General features: G+C 35.5%; 3 protein-coding genes across 3 annotated transcripts; all 3 read right to left on the bottom strand.

Annotated features, from left to right (window-relative positions):
- Positions 1-3,691: 3,691 nt before the first annotated feature.
- Positions 3,692-5,179, bottom strand: LOC127952691 (interferon alpha-1-like). The gene is made up of 5 exons (XM_052551358.1): positions 5,047-5,179; positions 4,763-4,849; positions 4,526-4,678; positions 4,119-4,214; positions 3,692-4,020 (listed from the first exon to the last, which is right to left on the bottom strand). Exons 1-5 carry the CDS (start codon positions 5,167-5,169, stop codon positions 3,919-3,921), a joined length of 561 nt encoding a protein of 186 aa, XP_052407318.1. The 5' UTR covers positions 5,170-5,179; the 3' UTR covers positions 3,692-3,918.
- A 5,008-nt stretch (positions 5,180-10,187) lies between these two features.
- On the bottom strand, positions 10,188-13,254 carry LOC127952690 (RAD52 motif-containing protein 1). The gene is made up of 7 exons (XM_052551357.1): positions 12,966-13,254; positions 12,501-12,680; positions 12,213-12,335; positions 11,936-12,098; positions 11,196-11,294; positions 11,024-11,103; positions 10,188-10,834 (listed from the first exon to the last, which is right to left on the bottom strand). The coding sequence occupies exons 1-7, from the start codon at positions 13,068-13,070 to the stop codon at positions 10,742-10,744; spliced, it is 843 nt and encodes a 280-aa protein (XP_052407317.1). The 5' UTR covers positions 13,071-13,254; the 3' UTR covers positions 10,188-10,741.
- Positions 13,255-13,639: 385 nt separating this feature from the next.
- On the bottom strand, positions 13,640-15,815 carry LOC127952303 (somatotropin-2). The gene is made up of 4 exons (XM_052550688.1): positions 15,642-15,815; positions 15,306-15,422; positions 14,464-14,625; positions 13,640-14,333 (listed from the first exon to the last, which is right to left on the bottom strand). The coding sequence occupies exons 1-4, from the start codon at positions 15,813-15,815 to the stop codon at positions 14,130-14,132; spliced, it is 657 nt and encodes a 218-aa protein (XP_052406648.1). The 3' UTR covers positions 13,640-14,129.
- Between the last annotated feature and the right edge of the window lie 437 nt (positions 15,816-16,252).

The following is a 16,252-nucleotide window of genomic DNA, read 5'->3' as shown; positions in this document are numbered from 1 at the left end:
TTAGCCAACTAAAAAGTATGAACATGAAAAATATGAGCATGTACAGCACTCAATACTTAGTTGGAGCTCCTTTTGCCTGAATTACTGCATACAGTTGGTCAGCAGCAGGAAGCAGGAAGTGCTCTTAAACTTCCCAGTATAAATTAAATTTATGCATTTAGCAGACGCTTTTATCCAAAGTGACTTACAGTGCATTCAGGCTATACATTTTTACCTATCATGTGTTCCCGGGGAATTAAACCCCCAACCTTGCGCTTGATAGCGCAGTGCTCTACCAATTGAGCTACAGGTATATGACTGTGTTGACCTTGGACCTCAGAAAACACAGTGGACCAACACCAGCAGATGACATGACACCCCAAACCATCACTGACTGTGAAAACTTTACACTGGACCTCAAGCAACGTGGATTGTGTGCCTCTCCTCTCTTCCTCCAGACTCTGGGACCCTGATTTCCAAAGGAAATGCAACATTTACTTTCATCTGAGCAGATAACTTAGGCTACACTATTTCACACTTAGGACACACTCAGCAGCAGTCCAGTCCTTTTTGAAGCGAGACACTTCTGACGCTGTCTGTTGTTCAAGACTGGCTTGACACAAAGATGCGACAGCTGAAACATGTCTTACGTCTGTGTGTAGTGGTTCTTGAAGCACCGACTCCAGCTGCAGTCCACTCTTTGTGAATCTCCCCCACATTTTTGAATGGGTTTTGTTTCACAATCCTCTCCAGGGTGCGGTTATCCCTATTGCTTGTACACTTGTTTCTACCACATCTTTTCTTTCCCTTCGCCTCTCTGTTAATGTGCTTGGACACAGAGCTCGTGAACAGCCAGCCTCTTTTGCAATGACCTTTTGTGTATTGCCCTCCTTGTGCAAGTTGTCAATGGTCATCTTTCGGACAACTGTCAAGTCAGCAGTCTTCCCCATGATTGTGTGGCCTACAGAACTAGACTGAGAGACCATTTAAAGGCCTTTGCAGGTGTTTTGAGTTAATTTGCTGATTACAGTGTGGCACCAGGTGTCTTCAATACTGAACCTTTTCACAATATTCTAATTTTTCTGAGATACTGAATTTGTGATTTCCCTTAGTTGTCAGTAATAATCAACAAAATTAAAATAAACATTTGAAATAAATCAGTCTGTGTAATGAATAAATATAATATACAAGTTTCACTTTTTGAATGGAATTAGTGAAATCAACTTTTTGATGATATTCTAATTATATTACCAGCACCTGTACAGTTTATGTTGAAGTTATGTTAAAATATATTCAATAAAATTTGTTGTTAGAAATATTTTTTTTTTTTTTTTTTTTTTACTAAGCACTGTAATACTTTATAATGTTTAAATTCAGCCCACAAAGACAAAATATAAAAATGTCCCAGTTCAAAACCGTACATTGGCTTGATTCTTAATACTGTGTTTTTTACCTGGATAATTCATGGTTGTTTTTATGTTTCATGATGAACTTGTGACCTAAACTCAATCTGATGTTATTTTTATTGTTAAGGCGCTGAATACAAATGCAGCAGTTGCGTGGAGTAGGCAGATTCTGGTTCCTCACTAAAGCTAAGCAGACCAGAGCCTGGTCACTACACTGCTGGGAGACCCTTTGTAAAAATCTAGTTGGCTGCTACAACTAATATCAGTCCAGCCAGCAGGGGGCGATCATTCCATGTATTAAATGGGTGTAAAAGTCCTAGTGTAATGCCACCTCAATTACAAATTTGACTTTGTTTTCTTTTTGTAGCTGGTGGCACATTCTGATGGCTGGTAGGCCGTTGTGAACAACTAGCTTGCTGCTATAGCTAGCTTTAGTCCTTCAAGCAGCGGTTGCTCATTCCTTGATTTGTATAAGTCCAAAATTCTTAGTATAACGAATCAGTCTAGAGCCTGGCCACTACATTGCTGGGAGACCCTTTGTGAAAATTTAGTTAACTGCTGCAACTAGTTTCAGTCCTAATCATTCCTAATATAATGACGCAGACTTTGGAGTCCAAGGTGTTTTGGGACCCTTGTGAAGTTTTGACATTTCCTGACAACTGTGCATTTTACATTAGCCATTAATATTGTTATAAATTAATGTCTTACTACACTGTAATTTGCACAAACTGGGCTACAATAATATGTGAGCAGCATATAGTTTGTATTTTGGAGAAAAACACGTATAGGCTATATGTGGTTATTGAAAAAACAAACTAAAAAAGTTACTGAGATAAGACCGTTTGTTTGTTTTACTTGCCCGACCGGTCAAATAGCCTGATAAAAACATAGCCTAAGTGACAAAAAAAAAAACATCAAAATAATTATATAAATAATAAAATAGTATCTAGGTCGCGCTGTTGAGGCTCACTGCTTGTCTCCTCAAAACAAATGAGCGTAACACACATAAAGAAACTCAGAAGAAGGTAACTATTCAAAATATTAATTTACTCCTAGTATGACATATTTAAGTAACATACCATTACAAGTGAGCTATTTTGCTGAACATTCTCATGACGCAAAAAAAAACAAACAAAGAAAACGATGGGAAGCATTACGTGAAGTCTAGTGCACGTGCGCATTAAGTGCGCTCTTTCACTGCATAATTCAGTCTATTAACATACATTCAGAATTATCACAAATTCAAGACATGTGGACAGAAAATGTATATGTTTATATCACCTCATATAGTTTATCAATTTTATATGATGAGTCCGTTTTTAACTCCAAAAATTACCATGATCACAAATGTTTTTTATTTGTTTATTTATTTATTTATTTTTTATACAACAGTTCAATAAACTAGAAGACCCATATTGCCTGTGTTTGTATTTCGACAACATAAATAATTCCACACAAAGCCACAGTCACTAATCTAGAGCTCAATGGTCACAGCACTGTTTAGCAACATGAGGGTGTTTCGCATCTGAATGAATCAAACATTTAAATGATTCAGTTCAACTGCAATTACTCACTTAAGTGACTTACTTAATTTCACATTTAAAGTATCTTTTTTATTATTTAAATAATTTCAGATATAAGTATTCAACGTTTTATGTTTTATATATCAAAACATTATTCATGCAGTTTTAAAAATAGGTCTTTGTAAAGGTAAATACAGATAAAAAGAAAAAAGGTAAAAGCTGACAGAGCACTGATGAAAATATTGCTTCAGAATAAATTGTTACTGTAAATATGAAGCCTGTACTGTAGCTTCAAGATTGTATTGTACAGTATTGTATATTCTGCCATAAAAATAACAATATTTACAGGTTTTCAATTTAACTGTGTCTGTGAACAATCCTTTATAAGCCTTTCTTTTCCTCATACTTCAAAAGCTAGAGCAGTCCAAGTTTGTTTAAAGCCACACAACAATTACACAATGCCAACTGGTGAATTATTTAGCATTGAGACTGAGTTTTAAGTCCTTTTAACTGATGATATATCTGATATATATTTTGATGCCTACAAACAATATATAAATAAAGCTTGAATAAATAAAGAAGAGAATAGGCCAAGGCCTATTTGTGACCAGTGCAGTGCATAATATTATGTCATGCTGTACATACATTTGTTAGCAAATCACACTTATTATTGATCTCTTTCACTCAACTAAAGCTAATTTCATCACAAATCAATTATGGCAAATATCTCCGTATGTAGGTATTTATAAAACAAGACAAGATCTGGGTGATCAGTATTAAAAATGCATTTATTATAAAATATTACAAACAAATACAACACACATAGTATTGTAAAACACTGAAGTCTTCATGATGTGAACTGTCCAGTGCTGAATGGAAATGGGGATGTGATGCAATTTAAAAGTGAAAGTGGGTGGTCACAGAATGAATAAATAAATAAATAAATAAATACATTTATAAATAAATAAATAAATAAATACATTTATAAATAAATAAAACCAAGAAAGCATTTAGGATTTTGAAGACTTGAATAACGTGGTGTCGTCCAGTATGAACTTCAGGGTTCGGAGAATCTCATTTCTGACGATTTCCCACGCACAGTAACTGAAATCCTGCACAGAAAAATGACAATAAGCATCAGAATGTTTATCATGTAACACGAGAGATGACTTAATAAGTCAGAAGTTGAGAACACAAGAGTAGGCTATACCTTTTCTTTCAGAGTTGAGGATAAAGTCTCGAAGTAAACCCTGAGTGAAGCTTCTCTGCTGGGAAAATCCTGTGCCTCTTCAGAGTTTTTCATAATCTGTATTTGCCGAGACCGAGGAAACATGAAATACGGAATATAAAAGTCATTATCAATTTCACGTTAAACACAAAACTTTTGATAGCTATTCGAAGATCTGGAAATTCCAAAAGATTGCTCGGATGAACTATACAAAGTGACAAAAGACTCAAAGAGCCAATTTACTTGTACTGCAGAATAATAATAGGCTAATAATCAGTTAATATTGTGTGTAGCCTTATTTTCTAGGGTATCTACTTTCCTCCCAGAATAATTTCATCTCTAAAGTTTAAGATATTATCATAGGAAAATTAAGTTTGCTCTTTTCTTACGCATTTGCTTTTCACAATCTGCTTGTATATGAGGCCTCGAAAATTGATCCAGTTTTGTTCATCCCACTGGTCTAACTCTGGATCACTGGAGTTCTCGAACAGGGCGTCAATATTCTCCAGTGTCTGGTAAACTGCCTTTTCTACACCAGCAACCTTCAGAAATAACAGGTGAAAAGTAAAAACGTGAACAACCAGAAAATATTCACATTTATTTAACAAGATTATTTCCAAAATTACCTGATCCGTGGTTTCGGAGTAGAACGCATTTCGCGGGAAATGAATGGCAACCCTTTCCGCCAGGCACTGACTAGGGAAAAGGCCTCCCTAAAACAAAATTAATATTCGTTAAATAAATAGCATATATGTGTGTATATATATATATATATATATATATATATATATATATATATATATATATATATATATATATATATATATATATATATATATATATATATATATATATATATATATATACGTCACTAAATTACACCACTGAAGACTCTCTGCTTTATTCTTACCGTATTTAAAACTTTGTAGGAGTCCTCCATTAATTCCTTACTAAGGACGCAGTTGGTTGGCAATGACCAAACCTGCGCAAAGAAGAAAAAGCTGCACAGCAGGGCCACACGAAGAATGTCCATTCTGACTGATGCCTATAGAAGCAGAGACCAAGTGAGTTTAAAACAAGGATAGTTGCTACAGTTTATATAACCGACTGCGTTATAAACAGATCGAAAAGAGAAAAGGACTTTTACATTCATTTTCTGGCTTCAAGTTTTATAAAAAATGCTTGGGGACTATTGATGAATTTCCATTTTCGAGACGTTTGTGCTCGTTTCATTCAAGTGCATCTCAAATGAAGAGCGATTTCCCCTTCGTTCATGCGAAATTAAGATTATGTGTCGTAATCTGGTTTTGGAGTTACAACCATTGCTTTTAGATTAGATTTAACAAACAAATACATTCCAGCGAATATGAAAGAATTATGACAGATGAGCTCAGCAGAATAACATTGTGGCATGTAGACACATGTTTTTGTTCAAGACAGAACTAGTTGACAACTTGGCTACTATGTTACTGTTCAAGTGGTACATTTGAAGCCTTAGACAAGATGAGCTTGACAAAATAGCATACAATTTCAGACATCCAAGATGATTCATATAAATAGGAATTTGCAACCGATTCATCAAATCATAAAATACTAATTGTAATCAAAATGATGGCTTTTATTTTACGGTCCCTGCTGACTGTGATTATTACATATTTGCATAATATGCAAAGTGTCCTGGTGTAGCAAACAAAAAATCAAAGAAACAAAATCACAAACAAAAGACAGTGCTCTAGAGGGATGTGATATAGGGAGGTTAACCATGCTCATAACACTGCATATTTGTGACCTACTCTATGGTCAGTAACAGATGTTTGATGTGGGAGATCCTTTCTCAGGTATTCCTGGCCTCATGTCTCTCACCTCTGGTTTTGGTCTGGGCCTGTGGTTATAAATCAGACCAACAAATGCTCAGATTATTCATTTTAATATTTAGCTTTATGAAGTAGAACTAATTTTGCTCTAAAAGCAGCCTATCATCATCTATTGATTATATTAGTAATCCCCAGATAATATTATTATTATTTTCTTATGGCTGCAGTAAAATGAATAACATTAATGACACTTTCTTTTAACAACGTTGTCTTTATAATATGATCTATTTACAGTGTTACATTTTGAAAACTGAATAAGATTTCTGAATAAGAATGTATGCCCATAATAACAGACTGGGATTTGCCCAAGCGTGTATGTAGTCTGTGGTTAGTGTATGAAAAAAAAAAACTTTTATCTGCTTCTAATGAAATACAACAACTGCTATTTTTCAACCTCGTGGGTATGTGGAGACCGCCACTGGCATCTTACCTTAGAAAGTGAAAATGAGGACGGGGAACAGAGAGTGCTGAGTGATGACGAAAAGTCACATCTGTCATTACATCTGTCCCTCCCTAACTGTTAAAGACACTAGTCTGCTGTGTGAGGTTGTTTGAGAGCAAAAGAAATCAAGCACTGGTGCTGGTTGTTCTGCCAAGCGCCTCAGGGAGACTAATGATCAGAACTTCTGAGTAAACCTCTCACAACCGACAAAATACTAATCAACACAGATTTATGACTCAGACTAAACAAGAGGTTATTGGAGTCATTCTCTTGGTAAATTAAACATACAAATCTCATACAAACATACAAAGTTTGGCAGCTGTGGAAAAATTTTTTTTAGCAAAAAGGCAATAGGCCTACATGCACAATTAAGCATAAACCGGTTTACATAACTTTGGTGCTTTAACTTAAAATATTAGATCTTTAAAAAAAATGTTTACTTCCCTCCGAAGTGTGACACTTTTTTGGCCATCATAAGAAATTGCTGTGGAACTAGTTATTACATTTTATACGGAGTTTAAGAAAATTATTAACTGGTTTCCATCAATCACTTAACATTATAACAACACACATTATAAAATATAATAGTCTATTTAATAACAATCTGCATTCATAACATTTGTCATACATAATAAACGTATGATAGATCAACCAAATATGAAAATTTTCTATTAACTGACTCACCCTCAGGCAATCCAAGATATAGGAGACTTTTTCCATCAGTAGAACCGTATAGGAGATTTTTTGGTGAAACCATTGTCTCTGGTAACTCATAAACTGCGCTGTCTCTGGCTGCCGGCTTATGAGTGTCAAATAAACATGTACATACAAGACCAAATTATCAGTGGTTCCTGATGACACACTGGGTTATGATTCATTCAATTCATTTACATCTATAATGGAGGCAGAAGTCAGAATAACAATGAACCAGCTGTTAAGGTGGTAGTTTATATGTAGGCCATATATGCACTCTTCACATGTCAGAAGAACCATTTTTGGTTCCACAAACAACCATTCAGTCAAAGGTTCTTTAAAAGAACCATCTCTTTCATATCTTTTAATAATATGAAGAACCTTTCACCACAAATAGCCTTTTGTGAAACAAAGGTTTTTCAGTTGTTAAAGGTTCTTTATTGAACCATTTAGACAAAAAGGTTCGTCTGTGGCATCTTGAAGCACTTTTTCATTTAAGAGTATATACACTGCTTAACTTTTAAGTGTAGAATAACATTTAAAAGTAGCATAAATAATATTCTCTGAACCGGAGTAATGAAGTCAAGTCATGGTTCTTTATAGCGCTAAATACAACAGGCTTCAGACTGTCAAAGCAGCCTTAAACAGTGTGTCGAAGGAACCAAAACTCCACCGTTCTCTTGTCAGACAAAACCTCCAGTGCAGAGGACTCGTCTGGTTCCCGGGGTCTTGTCCCAATGACCTGTGGCGGGAGGAGCAAACACAGACACAGTGGTGTGGCATTTATTAACAGAAAATAACGAAGCACATGGAGGAAAAGCTGTCCAGAGGGGAAGAGTGTCCAAAATAAAACCGGGGATCTGTTGTCCTCGTCGTTCTGCGGGGTAGCCTATGTGAAGGCATGTAGTGTTCAAGAAGGAAGGGTCCAGGTAAGAGGCGTCCTGTGGGCGCACACACGTGCTCCCCTCCGGGTCGCGAGGCGAGGGGCAGCGGCTGCATCCTTCTCGCTGGCTTTGAAGGCCAGGCATCCTTGCCTGACGGCAGTGTAACGGGAGCCTGGTGAAGGGAGGCGATTAAGGGACGGGGTGCCGATGATCATTCAGGGGAGGCAGCTGACTCGTCACAGGCCATTTAGGCGAGGTGGTCTTCACTGGCTATCTGTCTCTGGGGCCTAGTTGTCCTGGTTTCCGCTGACATTCAGGGCCGTAGGGGTCGTTTTCTTATCCACCGTCTGTGCTGGATACAGTCTGAATCTGGGTGGCTACATTCACCTCAGAGAAGGAATGAAACACACTAATATTAGCGCAGATGCCAGTGAGAACATGTACATTTTAATTGTAGTAAACATTTAAACATATTACCTGGAATAAAGTCAATAAAGTCTTCTTTGGTCTGGAAAGCACACACACACCCTGTAGTTGAAGTGAAGCGGTCTGGTCACGTGCCAGTGTTTGGTGCCTTGAAAGAACTTGTATCAAATTGCAATGAGGACAAAGCACCAATGGAACCTTTCCAATGGAATTTACAATGTAAAAATATCAGGTAATTAACCTCTTTCTTTTTTTCTTTTTTGGCACACAAAAAAATCTCATAATCCATTGCACAGCACAGGGAGCACTGATGTTGACTGTGTTCATTTGTTGCAAGGATTTGTAACAAATCATGTATTTCATAATATAGTTTTAGCTTAAACAGCATTAAAATAATATCAAACTATAACGGTCCTGCCTGCTGTTAAATACCAGAGGTGACGTTTTACAAATTGATTGATCGATTGTCCCAGTGTTTACTGAGCTACGGTCTTATCCAGTGCAGGAACTCATGTGCACGATCTAGTGATTCACTACCTGACACATGCTTTGACAACGGCCCTGTGAAAGCATTACGTTTATTTTCGTTCGGAACGACGCACTCACCTCCGAAGCGCCGCTCACGAGAACAGAAACGCCGTGTAACGTTAATCCGTCCTGATTGAAAAACACATTTCACCGTGGCTGCAGGTTGTTGTTAGTCACGTTTACTGTTAACTTTTCACTTAACGGGAGTGCAAAAGTTGGTCACTTGACAACAATTCGATAATTTTGGCTCTGTATGCCACCAGAAAAGAATTAAAATGAATCAAGATGAAATTGAAGTGCAGACTTTAAGAGAACATTTTGCAGGCAATGAGAGCCTTAAGTCTGGAACTCATGGAGAGTTTTTCTTCCATTCTTCATTCATGATTTGCAGGCCTTCATGCAGCTGACTTCAGTTGTTTTCAGGTTTTCTGCTTTTAGTTCTTGTTTGCATAATAATTATACACAGTTCACACACATATATTATGTATATAATAAAACACACACATACAGCATACATTTTGAAATATTTACATGCATATTCATCGAAATTATATAATATATAAATATATTTAATATATAAATGTAACATTTTTATTTAATATGCACATGCATGTGTATTTAAATATACATAATAAATATAAACAATACACACATTATGTAAACAAAAACTTTTATTTTGGATGCGATTAATCACAATCATTTCAACATCACTAATATTCATATAGCTAAATATACGTGATGGTACAAATAAATTATGTAAACAAAAACATTTATTTCACTTTCATTAATCACGATTAATCGATTTGATTTCTTTTTTTACATGACATTTTACTTTGTTTACTTTTTACTTTGACTAAATGAAAAGGAAATTGATGATATAAAAATAAACTTATTCAAAATACAAAGTACTGGCCTTGTACATCTGTATATTACCTTTTTACAACATACTAATTAGTCAGTATTATCAGAAATAGGATTATGTACTTTATATAATTAAAAAAAATTCCAATCTGTGTATTATCTGTGTGATTTATAATCACGCCAATGAATAGACGCAGGGAGTTTTAGGTCAACTGGGAAGTCTGTTTTTATGGCTCTAATGATATTATTCTTCAACCAAAACACATCAACTTGACAAAGAAAACTCAGTAAACTGAACAAAAGCAAGGCAAAAGCAACATATAAGAGAGGAACATAATTAAGATTCATTGCTTCAAGTATATTTTATTTCACACAACATAAACAAAAGCGAACATACTAAAACCTGTCTTAATGTATTCAAAGTAAAGTCAAATCACTCAAACAAAGAGGCAGATCATGTTCAGTACACACGATTTTAGATGTTAATGCATTTTGGATGTCTTTCTTGGCTTGACATCTGCTCTGACCACTGATCTATAATCTAGAACATATACATACATACATATAAATATATATATTAATCATATATAGATCAGTGGCTCTGACCTTTAAACTTAACCTGTATGGTCATGCTAGTATAGCACATTTATATATATATATTATATATATATATATATATATATATATATAAAACACCTGAGAACTGCTTTGGAAATAGAGAAGAGGAATCTGAGGTCAGTTGCACTGAAATTTGGAGGTTAACTACAGAGGATGAGCGTAATGCTGCACACATTATGATCAATACCAAACATTAAAGAGAAAACGTATATCATTTCCAGTGGTCACTTATCCAGAAAACACTGGCAACTGTGTGGGTTGAGAAAGTTTGAGTAGGTGTCAGTGAGGGAGGTCTACTGTGAGGTCCCATGGGAAATCCTCCTCAGTATTACTGTCAGCATCTTCAAACTCATTCCAGGAGATGTCATTTACCTGCCACATAAAGCAATTGGCTATTAGACAGCCCTCCGATTGGTTGATGCTAAACCACTGACCAGATAAGAACTGAAAGTACTGATTTCAGTAGACTTGGGACACATTTTCACACATTTACTTCTCTGTATATAATACATTTAATGCACCATGGACCAGAATGTTCAAAGATCTTGAAGGAACACTTACTTTTATGACTCCTCCTGAGTTCTCTTCTGGAAGGATCTCATCTGGATCATACTTGATCTCAATCGCTACTTTCCCATTTCCTATGGGACAACAATGACAAGAAATGGATGTTACCACAAATTATAATGTACTGTATAATGGTTGTGTACAGTAGGTTGCTAGAAATACTTACCCAAGATCATGAGAAGCACTTTTTCAAAGGCAGCCACCACAGCTTTGTCTTTGGCACGTTTCATTAGCGTCCCTCTTTTTCTCAGCTTTTCCTCTGGATCTAAAATAATTTTACATTTTAATAGATTTTACATTTAGTCATTCAGCAGATGCTTTTATACAAAGCGACTTACAAAGTAGAAGCAATCAGACCAACAAAAGAGCAACTATACACAAGTGCTGTGACAAGTCTCAGTTTAGTCTAGCACAGTGAACATAAGGTTTTTTTTCTTTAGAATAGAATAGAATAGAATTGCTAGTATTAATTGGTCAGCTGATGGCAAAACAGATGTTGTGAATTTATATATATATATATATATATATATATATATATATATATATATATATATAAAATTACACCAGTCATATTGTCTATTTAAAAAGATGAAGAATTAATAAATTAAAAAAATAAATAAATAAACAAATTTAACTAAATGAACAAATAAATAAACATGGAACAAATATAATAAATAAACAAGATATATAATTGTTTTTTATTAATCATTGTTAATTTAATATTAATTTGAATATTAGTATTATAAATCTTTATTATTTTATTTCTCATAATTAATATATATTTAAATAAATATATCAGTGCTACACAGTTAAACCTCTAGAAGTTTTGTTTTTACTTTAAACAATTACCTTCAGAGAAAAAGAAAATAATAAAAAGATTATTGCATGCCTCGAGCCAAGACTCACCTCGATCGTTGTCGATTATCTCCTCTGCCACCCCGACCCCCTGGCAGCTCATTCCATGCTGTTGGAAGGTCAACTCTGCTATGCAACCATATTTCAGAAGCACACTCTGGTCATCTGTTTCTTCTTGGCACCCTGCGTCCCTGCATCTTGAGATGTCCTTCAGCTGTTGAAACACAAAAAACTTTGTTTATAAACCAGCTATGAACAGAAGCACACTTAGAAATGAGGGTGAAAATCAAGAGTCTGTTCAGTGTATATGATCAATATTGCTGCTCACAGTAACGATGCGAGTAGACCAGCCGCCAAAGCCCAGGTAGTGATTAGCCAGGTTGTGACATTTGGAAAGGCTGAGAGGTTTAGAGCTATAGAAGGACAGATTCTGCTTTGTGCTCAATCGGACCTGAGGGATAGATGGAAAGAGATAAGAAACATATTTGCAAAACAACTTTCAATTTAAACATTCAAACCTTCTTTAAAATTTATCTAAAAAGTAGCCCATCTGTAAATCATGTGCAAATCACATCCACATTACAGCTTTATCTGGAGCTGTAATACATTAAGCTACCTTTAAAGGAGAACGTTGGAAAAGACATTGTTTATCAGTGGCCCGCTGAGCTTTAGACGCCTGTGCCGATGAGTAGAACTTCACCAGTGCATAGAACCCAGGTTCTGCCACCGTGGCATTGGGACAGACCTTCAACAGGTAAAGAGCTCCAAAAGCTGAATACACGCTCCACAGGGACTCCTAAGAGGTTAGATGAGCCATTTAATCAAAAGTAATTAAGCTTAAAGTTGGGTAATTTTATGCAATTACTGGTAATTTTACACTTAAACTCCATAAAACTCCAAGCCAACCAATCTATGACTTGTTATGCAAACATAATGTAACCTAAAAAATTGTTTGGCAAAGGTTAATAAACATAACCTAACTCAAAGAGCAGTTGAATGGTTTATTCATTGGTCATTTATTAGATACGTAACAGTGCGATGAAATATAATATAATATAATATAATATAATAATATACTTACATAAATGTAGGCCTCTGAAAATGTTGGCTGAATGTCCCAAACGAAAATAGTTTTGTTGTTTTCGAGAGGGACTTTAAAATCAATTATATCGACCTCAATATCCATGAGATTTGGACTTCAAAGAAAAATCTACAACTCGAAAACGGTGTAATTACCTCATAAATCATATGACTAAAATGAAAACGCCAGACAAATCTGAAGAATCAGTTCAGGCGATACCCCTCTGAGACTTCCGTAAACAGAATCGCATTTGGCGCGGATGCCGGACGTCATATTACGTAAAGCGCTGTGATTGGATCAGTGGAAGGATTCCGAAAGGATTGAACTAATCGGAGTTTCCGCGGTGATATAATAACTACGAAAGTTCCAAACGTTCTAAAAGCGTTCACAATAATAAAACAACATAATTTATAAACATTTTTAAAAAGACCCGGATTGTTGCGTCGCAGAACAATATTGCTTTTATTTTTAATTTTATTTGTTAAACTAAAGATTAGATAAGCGCCTGTAGAAATAGTAAAATTTTCGGATTATTATTATCTTGTTCATCGTTTTGGGATGCATTACTGCTCCCGATGGGGCACAACAACACAGATTTTGACCTGGACATCCAGTCAAAAGCTGTGGGTAATGTTTAGGAAGGCAGGAAAATGAAACCACACAGGTCAAGAACATTGGATGCAATTTTTAAACTTTAATGAAGAAAGACACAGAACTTGAGAATAAGATGCGCTAATAATAAGAGCATAATATATGAGACAAACGAATATGTATACAAGAGTGAGTCTATCCATTTAGATTACAATTTTAACGTAATACTAATCTAGTCTTTTTGAGCAATAATATTGTACACATTAATAGCTCTGTGACTAAGGCCAATCTGGCCACATTTGAAAATATATTGCCATAAGCACCACTGTGAAATCAGATCCATCCTTTTTAAAGAACAGCTTTAATTTAAGAGCATTCCCTTATGAGAAGAATAAATAAAATAGTGGTAGACAATGTTTAAATATAGGAGGGAAAAAGAAAAGACGGGCATAGCCATGCAATTGGTTGACAATTCCTGTATATATAAGACCAGATCATAATAACTTAAGGAAGTTTTAAGGATTAAACTGGTTTTAGATTTGCAGGCATTGACTAGCAATACATCGGCGCCCTCTACAGGGTGCAGTTGGAATCCAGGGATCTCCTGCAATTGGCAACCCTCAGGTAGGTTTCCACCTTGTGCATGTCCTTCTTAAAACAAGCCAGCAGACGAAAGCTCTCTCTGAGGTTGTTCTCCCCCATGGTCAAGTAGAAATCCTCAAAAGGCAGTGGTAGGGAGTCGTTATCATCTATGTTTGGTTGACCATCGAGACTTCCCTGTGCAGATACAAATGCAAAATGATCTTACAGCTGCCCAAATAAGCCCTAAAGATGTGAAGATGCTGTCACACCTCCTGGTACAAGTCGTGTGAAAAAATAAAGTAGCCTGTAAGCTTGTCTCTCTGACCTTAATGAGCACATTGATGCCCATTTTCAAGTCGGCCAGCTTCTCAGTGATCTGGTTGGGGTTCCCGGCGGTCAGGCTGTTTGAGACGGTTCCGCTCAGGGTCTGGCTGGGGTACTCCCAAGACTCAATGAGGCGGAAGGAAATGCGAAGGAGCTTCAACATCTGAAGAAAGAAAAAATAACATTGGAGGCTTTAAACCACAGGCCTTTTTTTATGTTTATGCTTCCCAAACTATGATATGCAAAACAATGTGTAATGGAGAGATTTAATCTCTTAGCATCTACTGTGGTTTTTAAATATGTTCTTAAGGATTTCCATTACTTATAAGAAATTGAAGAATAAAATTGTCATCCGCTTATGTGAAAACAAAAATATTTCACTCGCAATATGCATGTTTTCTAATGTTGTATTTTTTTTAATTTGATACTATTTGTTTCATAATTGTATATATTATTGATCTTAAAGATTACACATACCCCTAAATATGATTATCCTCATGAGAGGGACCCCATCGAAAATGAATATTATACATTTGTTATATGTTATTTTATAAATATGTGTAAAATAACTTGAAAAAAATATTTAACTATTATTATATTATAACTTTTTTTCTGCTCACTATAGTACAAAATGTATTTATAATGCAACTTTCTATTATTTTTTACTTATTCTATTTTTTATTACTGATTTTAATCATATCTGTGTACTTCATTCTTCTTATTATTTATTTTTATATTTTAACTTTTCCACAGACACCATAATATCCCTTGCGGCCCCCTGGTTCGAAAACCCCTGGAACAAAGCATGTTGGGATTAAATTTTTAATGATGTCGTTTACTCACAGAGCTCTTCTGTGTTTCATCTTTTCCAGTGGGCGCCTCAATGTAGTCAGAATTGCAGAAAGACAGCGGGAAGATTTTACTCAGCTGTCTGCGCTCCTCAGGCAACAGGCTGTCCTCCTAGATAAAAAAAGACAAATTGTATTTAGTATTGTATTTAAAATGTATAATTTATAATACATTTAACTCACTCAGATAACTAAAGCAATGCATCTGCGAGCAGTGAGGAGTTCTCAAAGTCCTAAGCTTTTAAACCTGAACAGGTGTGACCAATCACATTTGCTGTAAAGGAAAGGTTAGAATCTACTAGTTCTGAATAGATTTGAATGAGAATCTTACAAAGTCATTAATCATTTTAGCGGCCAGCTGGTGCAGGTGTTGTACACGAATGACTGCGTTATTGAAGAGCCGCTGGTTATCTGATGCTCTCCCCTGGTTCACCAACAAACTAACCAGCACCACCGACAACAGCACTAACGCTAGGAGAACAAAAGAAGGAGGTTTATTTTTCATTAATGTTTTTTTCCCATGCTCCAATAAACCCTTTAAACTAGGTTTTTATACATATAATATTATATTATATAATCTATCATTTATATATGTCAAAAATGAGATATGATATAATGTCCTAGGTTCTACAACTAACATGCAAAAGAAAGCCACCACAGCATTACCTCTAGCCATTTCGCTCAGGGTAGACCAACTCTTGCAGACTTAGTTAAAAGCTTCTGAGTGTTTGTTTTTCTGGCTCAGATACTGATATTTATATGTGGCATGAACATGTTTTGATGCATCTTAATGCATGAGAGTTGAAACTTGAGAGTTTCCATGAAAACTATGCTTTAATATGCATTGTTATGTGTATTTAGACACCATACGCTCATGATGTAGTGCTTCCAGTCATTTATGTGTATGCGCATTTCCATGACTCTGGGATGATGTTAGCACAC

The sequence above is a fragment of the Carassius gibelio genome, chromosome B3 (genome assembly GCF_023724105.1).
Source record: "Carassius gibelio isolate Cgi1373 ecotype wild population from Czech Republic chromosome B3, carGib1.2-hapl.c, whole genome shotgun sequence".
NCBI classification, from domain to species: Eukaryota; Metazoa; Chordata; class Actinopteri; order Cypriniformes; family Cyprinidae; genus Carassius; species Carassius gibelio.
Note: the sequence above shows the minus strand (reverse complement) of the source record. Positions and strands in the feature narration are given on the sequence as shown.